Below are 12,729 nucleotides of genomic sequence, written 5' to 3' on the forward strand. Positions count from 1 at the left end.
TTTGATGTACCTGAGTATCATTTTTACCCCTTAAAGATGTTCAATGTTTGGGATTTTCATGAAGTGGCTTGCTAAATTCACAACAAGAGTGATATCAGGTCTTGTGAGGGTCAAATTTGAAGACTCCCTACTATCATTTTGTAAAATGATGCATATACAAGACTTCCCACAACTTCAGAAAACCATGTTTTCTAGCCAAAGGAGTGGCTACATCCTTTGCCGAAGTCATCTCTGTCTTGGCCAACAGCTCAGCGACATACTTGCTTTGATTAAAGTGAATTCCACCTACGAAATAGTTTACCTCAAATCCTAGGAAGAAGTGTAAAAGGGCAAGATCTTTCATAGAACACTTCTTTCCAACTGGTAGAACCAACTCTAAGACATGAAATGAATTACTTCCTATGACAATAATATCATCCACATATAACAAGAGAAATATTTTGCCTTTGTGAGTTTGCAAAGTAAATAGGGAAGGGTCAGTCTTACTATAAATGAAACCAAAGTGTAAGATATTTATGCTAAACCTATCAAACCAGGCTTTTGGGGCTTGTTTAAGACCATACATTGCCTTTTTAAGTAAACATACATGCTTAGTATTTAGGGATCAATAAAACCAGGAGGTTGACTCATGTACACCTCCTCTTGTAAAAAGCCTTGGAGAAACACATTTTGACTTCTAGTTGTCTAATTTTCCTCTTTGAACTGATAACAATTGATAGAACCACACTAATAATTGTAGCTTTAACCAGAAGACTAAACATTTCTTCAAAATCCATCCCTTCAAGATGCGAGAATCCCATTGCAAAAATTCAGGCCTTAAATCTATCTATTGTCCCATCAGCTTTTAATTTTGTCTTAAACACCCATTTTGGTCCAACCAAGTTCATACCAGGAGATTTAGGCACAAAAATCTATGTCTTGTTTATATGTAAAACATCAATTTCTTCTTGCATCTATGCAAGCCAATAAGGTGATTTTAGTGATTCCTTAGTAGTATTTGGTTCTCTCAAAATTTCTTTGCTGCTGCAAGTAACAAGTAACAAGTGTCGTTCCTTCGCCCTGTTCCTAGTTCACGAAGTACCTCAACTATTACATCAACCAAGATAGTGGACTAGAGTGTAGCATTGTCAATTTGTTGGTCAACTAATAAATCAAATAAAATGGTTGCTTGATGATGATCATTGGCTGGACATGTAAGAGCAACTTGTTCTTCACTGCTACTGGCAGATTCAAAATTTGCAGCTGGAGTTTCGATGCTAATATATGGATCATCAACTTCAACATGTTCCTCAACATCCGATACTTCCCCTGAGAGTTCAATAATACTCTCATCATCAATGGGTATATGAAGTGTACCAGCATTATAACCAGTAATGCGTAGGCTAGCAACATGTATTTCCATTGAATCATAATTATCAGGTGTCTGTAGTTTAGAGAAAGATTAACAAAAGTAGCAAGGTGAGGCAAGACATCAATTTTAGTCTGAGATTGATTTGAAGACACATAGGGTAATGTGTTTTCATCAAGAACAACATGTATGGATATGTAAACCCTTCTTGTAGAGGGATGATAGCATCTATATCCTTTGTGTAAGTTGTTGTACCCTATGAAAATTCAGGGATAGGTCTTTGGACTGAACTTATTATTACCCTTAATATATGAAAACATCTGCACCCAAATACTTTTAGGTTGTTGTATCCAGGTTGTTCCCCATGAAACTTAATAAACGGAGTCACCATCTTTAAAATTGATTAAGACAATCTATTGATGAAAACTATTGCAGTGAGAAAAGCTTCAACCCATAAGAAACAGAGGTAGGTTAGAATGAAGTAGTAGAGTTAAGTCGGTCTCCACAATATGCCTATGTTTTCTCTGTGCAATTTCATGTTGTTCAGGTGTGTTAGGAAATGAAATATATCTCACAATGTCATGATCTTCCAAATGCTTAATGAAGTCTATTTGGATAAATTCACCACCTTCATCACACTAATAAATCTTAATCTCTTTAGCAAATTATTTTCCACCATTTTATGAAATATATTCAGACTTCTTTTTCAATGGATAAATCCATGTATATCTTATGTGATCATCATAAAAAATACATAATATTTCATATGATGGGAAGATTCGACAGTAGCTGGTCCCCATAAGTCAGGATGAATTTTCAATAAGGGTTTTTTTCTCAATTTTATCTCTCAAACCAAAAGAAAGCTTACATCTCTTTCTCAACTGACAACTAGAACAAACAGTAGGAATTTTATTCTAACTACTAACATTGATGCAACTATACTACTCAAAAAAATTTAAAAACTTCAAACTAGGGTGCCCTAATCTAGTATGCCACATGTTGTTTGACGTGTTCTAGTCGTGTGCAGCAGTCAAGGCGTAGAGATTGTTGTCTTGCAAAGCATAGAGTCCATTCCTTTTAGATACTTTGTCCAGCAATGTCCTTGTCCACTTGTCCTATACAATAAAGTTAGTTTCACCAAATTCAAGAGTACAACAATTATCCTTTGCAAGCTTACTAACTGAGAGTAAATTTTTGTTGATCTTAGGGACTAGGAGAACTTCCTTTAACTTTAAACCTGTTCCAAATATGTTTCCAACATGTGTAATGTCTAACTTTGATCCATTCCCAATAATTATTTTATTTGGTTCAGTGTTTTGTTTAAGATCAGTTAGGATACCTGTGTAATGTGTCATTTGGCTTCTTGCTCCTGAGTCATCATACATGGTGTCATCAGTAGTGTTTTATAGATTAGTAGTAGTAAATACTTGTGGTAGCTCATCTGTTGGCTTGGTAAAAGTAGTCTCACCTGTAAAAACACTTAAGAGTAGTATGGTTATTCCTACCACAAATTTGACACGCATCATTATTGTCTCTTTCATGACTTTCACCTGAAGGACTGTTTTGAGGACCTGGTCCATTTCTGGTGTTATAAGGACATGTTCCTTGTCCAGCAGACTTGAAGCATCTTTCTCTTGAATTGAAGTTATTGTTTCCTCTTCTTTGAGAGTAATTTCCTCTTCCCCTGCCTCTTCGGGCAGAGAATGTCATGTTACGGTTTTATTGAGGCACTTTTTATTTATCCTCCCTCATATCACGACCCCTGAGAGCATGAACAAACTGATTAAGAGTGGGATATGGTGTCTTACATAACATGACAGTCCTGAAGGTCTTGTAAATATGACCTATACCTCTAGCAAAATGAATCACTTTTGTTATCTTCATGTACAGGCTTGTGAATGGTTGCTAGACCGTCACATATGCCTTTAAATTCCTTAATGTATTCGTCAATTGTTTTGGTTCCTAACCTCACACTTTGGCAGTTGAGCAGCCTACAATCAGTTACATGTTTTCTTCTATCAAGGTGCCTGAAATCCAACTCCTTAGTAAACATCCTTCTCCATCCAGTCATCAACAATGTTTTTGTCTTCAACACTCTTCTCGCCAATTACAATTTTCTCAGTAGTCTTCCAAGTGGAATAGGTCTGTTAACGTGGTTCTGTGATGAATTCGGTTAATCTCATCACTTGAATCAACTGAGTCATTTGTGTCCTTCATAAAAGATAGTTCATTAGCTTAAGTTTAATGGAGTAGGACGAAATAAAATGATGAAGTGAAGAGGTCGAAAGAGTGTTGGTAGAAGGGGTCATTGTGGTTTGATAAACTTGGTTGTTTTTTTATTATGATCTAATATGTTAAAAAGCGGAAAAGCTTTATTGCTCTGATACCATGTCATAATCTCACGAAAGTATGTAGAAATCAAGGATGTATTGATTATTATAATGTAAAGTTACAATCTCCTTATATCGGAGAAGAGTCTTATTCTAGTTATTCTAGGAGTCCTTGTACAATACAAATAATTACGTGAGTAGTATTGTATTACAAATCAAATACATTATCCTAGTTGACTCCTATAATATTCAATAGCTTAGTCATACGTAACATAAGATTTAGTAGTCTAATCCTAGTACAACTCTAACTTTAACCCATCACTCTGCTTCGAGTGATCTGTTCCTTTGAAGTGTTCTATCAGTCCTCAAGCTTGCTTCAACAGTTAGTACACATAATTGATAAATAAACTCAGTGAAGGCTCAAGCTAGATAGTGTCTTAAAAATAAAAATAAGTTGGAGGCCGAAATTTTAATTATATTTTATTTTTATGTGAGATTCAAATTATTTATTTCTTTTTCATAAAAATAATTTTATTTTTATGATCTTAAACTAAAGATATATTTATACCAAAATATATTTTTAATCTTGTGGACTTAAACTTATCATGTGGAAGTTAAATATAAAATTGATCCATATGAAAAGTTCCATACAAATTAAAACATTCTTTGTTTTTGCTACAAAAAGCTTTAGATAATTTTATTGTTACTAAAGTTAGGCCTTTCAATTTTGGGGACCTAAGACATATGCCTCATCTTTAAAGGGATTGAGTCACCCTCTATAGAAACCCTAATTAAAACAACAATAACAACATGAATAAAAAAATTTCATAAAAAAGAACTATAGTATACTCCAATGATAGGTGTATCTAAATTCACTGTGTAATGACAGAAATAAAATTAAGTTACTCCAAACTTGTTTCCTCTTAAGATTGTAGTTTTTACAAAAAATACACTATTAAGAAAAAAGTAAAATATTTGTATAATTCTAATTATGTTGTCTTGATAAAACATAGGTTAAAGGTAAAATATGGACTTATGGCTTAGTCATGAATAATGAATATAACCTTGTTCAATTATCAATTTTTTTTTAATTTATAGGAATATGATTTATCATTCAAGTGCTGATAGTTTTAGGTTTAATTATGGTTTGGATATGATTATTTGAATTAAAAAATAATACCATTTTCATGATTTTGGTGTTCTTATTAATAGTGTATACATAAATTAAAATTTCATGATGTATTTCTTTATTCTGTTACACCAAAATATTGAAATCAAGTGTGTAGTTCACTAAATTAATATTTTCTCCTACTTGTAGAACAAATGTTTGGGGTCATATATCCCAAAAGAGGTTAATTGTAATACTAGCGTGTACTTTGACCTTACCTATTGTACTTTTGTTTACTTTCTACAGATTGTCATGCCTCCAGATAAATAAGGACTTAGTTTACCTTCTCCTGATCGACTTAGCAACCTTAACATTTATTTAATCGATGACATTCTAAGTAGGTTGTCTTTTCGAGATGTTGTTAGAGTTAGTACACTTTCGAAGGACTGGCAATATATTTGCTGGAGAATTCCAAATGTGAAGTTTGATCAAACAGTGTGGAAAACACCAGAGGACTTGACGTCCCCTACCATTGGATTTATTCCAATTCTTGAGAGTTTCCTCAGGTTTCATAGAGGAATAATATTGAAGGTCACCCTCAATATTACTAGTCTAATAGTGTGTCCTGATGTTGATCGTTTGATTTTTTCCCTCGACACTGATCATCTTCAATATTTTGTCCTTAAACTTCCATTTACTTATCCTCCATACAGGTTGCCCAACTTCTTTTTTAATTGTTCAGCATTGAGGCATTTGTATCTCAAGGAATGTGAAATACAGCTTCCATGTTTCTTTAAGGGATTTAGTCAGTTGATTAGGCTAATATTGAAATCTGTCACGTTATCTTCTGATACGTTTGAAAGTTTGATCTCTAATTGCCCGTTGCTTGGGGATTTGGTGCTAAAAGACATAGACAATCTGTACCCCATGAGTATTAATGCTCCGAAGCTAAGGTCATTTGTCTTTCATGGCGATATACAATTGATACATCTTGAAAATGTCCCTGTTCTTTCCAATGTTCTGTATGTGCCTAGAGAATTAGTTCTACAGGGCGAAGATGATTTTGTCAATATTTTTTCGTCTATCCCTGCTCTCGAGTGTTTCAGCTGGGATTTTTTTGAGGTATGTTACTTCATTTTACTTAATGGTAATGCAATTTCATGTGTACTTTTTATTAGACTTTGATTCATCCTGATTTTTGTCATTTTATTCATAGGTCGATAAAGGATCAACTAAAGTTATACCAACAAGGCTTCCATCAGCCCTTAACTGTCTGAAACGCCTATTCATGTCTTGGATTACTCTTGGAGAGTTTTTTGAGCTTTCGTTTGCTCTTTGCATAATACGAAGCTCTCCAAATTTGGAAGAAATTGAAAGCAAGGTTGTCACTAATGTTTATTTTTCTCTCTATATCTTCCATGTTTTTATATTCGTATGTAATGACTTGATGGTTTTTTTTCTTGATTTTTCTTAGGAATGTATCCTTAGTGATGGAGATTATTTCGAATCTGTGCCCCAGGAGGTTGTCGATGAGATTCCTGCAAGCTTTTCGGATATCACATTTCATCATCTGAGGACAGTTATGTTTTATGATATACAATTAGAAGAGGTTGAAATGCAGCTTATCAAGGTTTTATTGGCAAAGTCTCCAGCACTGGTGAAAATGGTAATCAAGCCTCGTCAAATGGAAACTAACAAATCTCTCAACGTACTCGCGGAGATAACAAAGTTTCAACAGGCATCATCTAAAGTAGAAATTGTTTATCTTGCTGATTAGTATCGTTATCACAATCTTTCTTAATCTTTGGCATAAATATTTTGGAAGTACAAACTGAAACGAGACGTTTGGTTGATGGAGTAGCGTGGCTGTGTTTTGCGTTTGCTTTAAGGTACTATAAAGATTTTATCTGCTTGGAAACATAGAATTGTGAACTTGGATGAATGTTTTGAATACTCTGTTTGGGAACAGAGATGGTTTTTCATTTCATTTTTGTTATTATTTAAGACTTTGGTTGTTTATTTTGAAGTTATGCTGTGTGTTAGCAGAACTAACAAAGATTTTGCATGACAATCTTGTTATTGATCCATCTATGAAATAAGACATGGCTTTGGAAGTTGGAACTGTCAGGAAATAATTCAGATAGAACATGAAAAACACATGATGATTGACATATAAAACTCGGAAAAGGAAAAAAAATAAAACTTTAAATGTGTCTTGATTATCTTTTCCTTAATTTTTTTCTTGTCTATATATATTCTCTCTATTTTAATATATGTGATGCATCTTAAATAAGATATATTACATACTTTAACATGTAAGATGACCGTATGATATATAAAATATTTAAATGAGAAAATGTATATTACTTGGGAGTTAATATATATAGTCTTAGAATCATTAAGAAAAACGAAAAAAAGAAGTTTTAGTTGTTAAATACGAAATCAAATTTGCTCTTTATTTCAAATGAGGGGGCACAAAGGTCGATTTGATTTACATTTTAATTGGAAAAAACCTAAACTAACTATTTTATTTAATTAGTTCTTAAAATTAAATCAAATCATATAAAGTTGGATTTTTATAGTTTCGACTTTAGTCTATTCTTTTGATTTATTTTATATTTTTTTATAATTACACGGTGATTGAAAAAGAGATCAAATATATTTTCAAATTTTTTGAAAAATAATAAAATTCACATGAATAGAAAATACTTTCAACATTCATTACAAAATAAATTGTTAACTTCTAAATCGAAACTATAACAGTAAAATTGTAACTTTCATCCTCACACAAAATAAAATATTTTCAAAAGCTTGTCTCTTTAGTTTCTTCCAACACCTCCATTTGAGAAGACAAAGAGAGGAGAGTGCTTCACATTCATCCTCTCTCAGGTTCTTCTTCTTCTCTGTTTCTTTAACTTATTGTTTTCTTCATTGTTAACACAAACTCTCTTCGTTTATGGTTCTTGTTCTATAGACTATTGGTATCAAGATTGCATTTTTATTGTTTGGGTATGCTTTAATATGATGAAATTGAAGTGGGGTTTGGTTAAAACTTGATGGAGTTAATGTTTTTCAAGGACATGGTGTGTTGGTAGGTGTAGATCTATCATGGATGTGTTTCAGTAATGGCGGAATTAGGATTTTCACTAGGTTGAAATGGGAATAATATGTTTTTAAGTTTTGGATAACTAAAGCAGCACTTATTTTACTTGGATTTGATACACTTGAGATGTTAGTCTTTCGGAAACTATCTTTTTATCAGTTCACAAGTAAACTATGTAGTGTGTACTCTAACCGGACAATTTCGAGATTCCTTACATAGTGTGGTCTTGTTTAATTTATGCAGATTCTTGTTGTAGTAGTCATTTGATGTTATGCTTCCAAATGGGAAAAAACAACTTTTACCTCTGCGATGTACTTAGCAGCCTTCCTGATAGTATAATTGATGACATTCTAACGAGGTTGCCTTTACGAAATGTTGTGAGGACAAGCATCTTATCAAGGAAATGGCGATATAATTGGCATAGACTTCCGCAGCTGAAATTTGATCAAACACTTTAGAAAACAACAGAGTACTTGATATCACTTGATATATTTCCTCTCTAGGAATGTCATTCAACATCTTGTCCTTAATCCTCCATTTAGGAGTAAGCCATATGAATTGCCTTCTGCATTTTTTACATGTTCACAATTGAGGCATCTGTTTCTCAAGGACTGTCTAATACGTCCTCATCCGGTTGAGGGATGTGATTGGTTAATTAGCTTTGAACTAATTGAAGTCAATATTTCTTCTGAATTAGTTGGAAGTGTAATCTCACATTTCCCATTGCTTGAGAATTTGGTGTTGCAACATGATGCGATCACAAAATAACATTGAAATTAGTGCTCTCAAACTAAGGTCAATTATTTTCATTGGCAATATAAAGTTTTTACATTTAAAGAATGTCCCTCTTCTTTCCAAAGTTTCATATGAGCCTACAGAATTTTTGGTAGAGGTAGAACATGATGTTGACATGATTTTTGAGTCTATTCCTGCTCTCGAGAATCTTTGCTGGAATCACAAGTATGTTGAGGTAATATATCTTCATAACTTGCATTTTCATAACTTTGAGTCATCCTGATTTTTGACATTTTCTTCCTAGGACGTGTATATTGGACCGGCTCCCTTATGCTCTTTTCTATATTAAATGCCTTCACATATCTTGCCTTAATCTAGGAGTATTCTTTGATCTTTAATTTGCTCTTTTCTTGATAAGAAGCTCTCCTAATTTAGAAGAAATTGAAATCGAGGTTGTTAATGATGTTTACTTTTCTCTCTCTTTTTCGTATGCATTGACTTTCTTATGATCTTCAATTTTAAATCAAGGCTGATTGTTTTTCTTAATCTTTCTTAGAACTATTTTGAACATGCTCGCCAGAAGGCTGTTGATTTATGATGTAACAGGAGTAGCATCTCAAATGCAGCTTATCAAGGTTTTATTGGCCAAGTCTCCAACATCTGTCAGAATGATAACCAAGCCCTTGAAATGGAAGATAAAGAGTCATTTAAAGTACTCGCTGAGGTAACAGAATTTCAGCGTACATCATCTAAAGCAGAAGTTCTGTATAGTGTAGATTAGAATCAATATTAAGATCCTGTTTGATTAACTAGTCTTTAATCAGATCATAATCTTTTGCTAAAATGTTTGAAATCGTAAAAAGAATGTTGATACAGCAGTAAGGCTGTTATTTTGCATTTGCCACTGTGAAGACCATCAGTCTGTGAACATAAGTGAATTTGGATGTATGTTTTTGATTAATTTGTTTCTATGTGTGTTCTTTGAATGATCTATGGGATGACGCTTTGGTTGGTTATTGATCTTTTTAATATATTCATTGTGGTCCTCATGGTTATTGTGCATTCTTTTTTATTTGATATGAACATGACATGAGTTGAGCATAAATGGAATAGTGAGGATTCATATAGTCGATTTCAACTAGCTGTTTTATGAGAGTCGATGACGTTGTTGACATATTGCTCTGAATAGTGAGAAAGAATAAAATTCGATCAAATCTCTTGATCTCAATGGTTAATAAACAATACCCCTTTTGAATGGAAAAGATAATCCCTTTCAACAACATTTTTCAATAAAAATTATGGTACAATATACATTATAAGCTGAATTGAATTTCAACAATATTATTCTTACAAGTTCAATGTTACAATTCCACACCCAAAAAAAAATATCACTAAAAACAGGAAAAGAGAAAAAAAGGGGGGTGGGGTAGGTTTGGGGTCAGTTGTTCATAAATCAGTCTTTTTCCAATATAGTCAAAACATATCCCATTCCTTTATGCAGCTTCCATATAATCATATATATACAAGCTCAATCGAACCCTACCGCAGACAAAAAGTCTGGTATATAAGTGGAGAAGAGTAAAGGGGCGGGTCTATAATCCACTGAGTTATAAACCGTGCACTATTGACCCTCGAGGACTTCTTGGTTATCAAAAAAACAAAAAAAAACTCAATAACATACAACAATATTACCAGAGAATTCTATCTTAGATGCCCTTTTTTTTGTTTCATCTAATTGACTATCTTTTATAATCTAAAGCAGAAGTTTTATATCTTGTTGATTAGTATCGTTATCACAATCCTTCTTAATCTTTAGCTAAAATGTTTTGGAAGGACAAACAGAAACGAGACCTTTGGTTGATGGAGTAGTAAGGCTGTGTTTTTCCTTTTCTTCAAGGTGATTTTATCTGCTTGGAAACATAGAATTGTGAATGTTTTGAATACTCTGTTTGATAACAGAGATGGTTTTTACATTTTATGGTTGTTCTTAAATGATGTATGATTTGAGACTTTGGTTGTTTATTTCGAAGTTAATTTGTGTGTTGAATTTTCTTAGGGATCTTGAAACATTGAGTGGAAACTTACTTTTTGGCTAGTATTTTAGGCCCTTTTCTTTTTTTTATAATGAAGGGTAATTTTGTACCTAAAATACCCTTGAAGTATTGAAAATGGTACAAAATTACTCTTTATCCATCTGTTGGCTCCAAAATACCCTCTTCACCCACATATTGGGTCCAAAAAAACCCTTGTCATCCATCTTTTGGTTAAAAATTGATCGTTAAGTAAGTGGTCAATTTTTAACCCAAAGGTGGATGACAAGGGTATTTTTGAGCAAATAGGTGAATGAAAAGTGCATTTTGGAGCAATAGGCGGATGAAGGATAATTTTGTACCATTTTCAATAATTCAAGGATATTTTAGGCCCTTTCCGTATACAAAATCATAAATAAAAAAAATAAATTTATTGATTTGGACTAAAATAATTTTTTTCTGAAGGTTTACAAACTTTATTACATTTACAAAAATAAAAAAGGAATAATTTTAAGGATAAATGAGATCAAAATGATTGGAAGAATTATATATTATAAAGTGAACAATTAATATAGGACTACGAAAAACTTTCTTTACGAAATAACCTTAAAAAAAGTAATATCACATAAATTAAGGGGAAAAGAGAGAAAATTAATGTCATTGTTTATTTAGAGAAATTGGCAGGTATATTTAGTAACAAAAAAATTACTTTGATCTGTCCAATTAAGTCCACTTAAATTTTTTTGCATGTGACATTTAATACCTTAAAATAGTTAAATTTGATTATATAGCCAGTTACAAATTCAATTTTCTGATTTTATAACTTATTTTTATTATAGAAAATCGTCATTTTTACGTGTAAGAGATCTAGAAAATACCAAGAGATATCATTTGTTTTGTTATTATAGACACAAAATTCCTTCATTTTAACCACTTTTTATGTAAGGGCGAATCTAGAAGGCATGAAGGTATATTCATTTGAAATTTCTTGTCAAAAAATTTATATGATGTATATAAGAGTTTTTTCAATGTTTATATAAAAAATTTAAAATGTAAATTACATAAATAGTTATGGTCTTAGGGTTATCAGATAAAAGTAGCTATAAGTATCATATTTTTAAAAAATAGCTAAAGTTTGTGAATGGCTATATCCATATATATGTCTTTTTATTTTTAATAGAAAAACTTATTCTAATTAATTTCCCACTAAATAAGGTAAATTGGTTAATTTAACTTACAAGGCTTTTTTTCAGCCCTTAAATCCATTAATTCATGATTTTAAATTTGTAATTGATCACTACCTTTTAGTATTAATATCAGTTCAAAAATAAAAATTATGTATGCTCTTTATTATTCAATTGCCTCCTAAGAAAAATACAATTAAATAGCTATCATCACAGTTTTGATCCGACGTTTCATAAAATAGAGCGAAGAGAATTGCTATGTAGAATATAGCATTAACGGAATAATTTTGAAGAAATAAACTTCGTTTTTTTATTTATGACGGTATGTATATTAATGAAAGGTTTATGTTTTGTGAGAAAAATAATATTTTTCGTATTGAGTTGATTATGTATTCAATTATTCTAAGTATTTAATGTATGTATACTTTCGTATAGAATGTATAAATGAAATTATGTATTGATTATAGGTTGTGATGTCAACTGATTGCATTTATTTAGTAAGTGATGAAGGGAAGACTTATATCTTATGCTTGGAAAAGAAGGCTTGTAGTTGCAATAGGTTTCAAGTTGACGGAATACCATGCGTACATGCGTGGAGGGTGTTGAAAGAAAATATTCTTCTAGATGAATATTGTTCACATTTTTACTTGCCAGAAACAATATTTAAAACATATGAAGTGCATATATCCTCTTCCTAACAAAGTGAATGGAATCTACTTGAACACACTGCTACTGAAGTTGTGTTGCCACCGAAATACAAGCGACATCCGGGAGGCCAAAGAAGCAAGAGAAGTCATTTAGCAATTTGAGTAAAAGGAAGTGTACTAATTCTTGTTGTACACATATAATAGGTGGTTCATGTCCAACTGCAATACGAAATGCATAGTACCT

General features: G+C 32.1%; 1 protein-coding gene across 1 annotated transcript; it reads left to right on the forward strand.

The window, feature by feature from the left end:
* Positions 1-5,713: 5,713 nt before the first annotated feature.
* On the forward strand, positions 5,714-6,563 carry LOC109120252 (F-box/FBD/LRR-repeat protein At1g13570-like). The gene is made up of 3 exons (XM_019213900.1): positions 5,714-5,908; positions 6,003-6,167; positions 6,261-6,563. Exons 1-3 carry the CDS (start codon positions 5,714-5,716, stop codon positions 6,561-6,563), a joined length of 663 nt encoding a protein of 220 aa, XP_019069445.1.
* Positions 6,564-12,729: the final 6,166 nt, after the last annotated feature.

This window comes from Solanum lycopersicum, chromosome 5 (assembly GCF_036512215.1).
Source record: "Solanum lycopersicum chromosome 5, SLM_r2.1".
NCBI lineage: Eukaryota > Viridiplantae > Streptophyta > Magnoliopsida > Solanales > Solanaceae > Solanum > Solanum lycopersicum.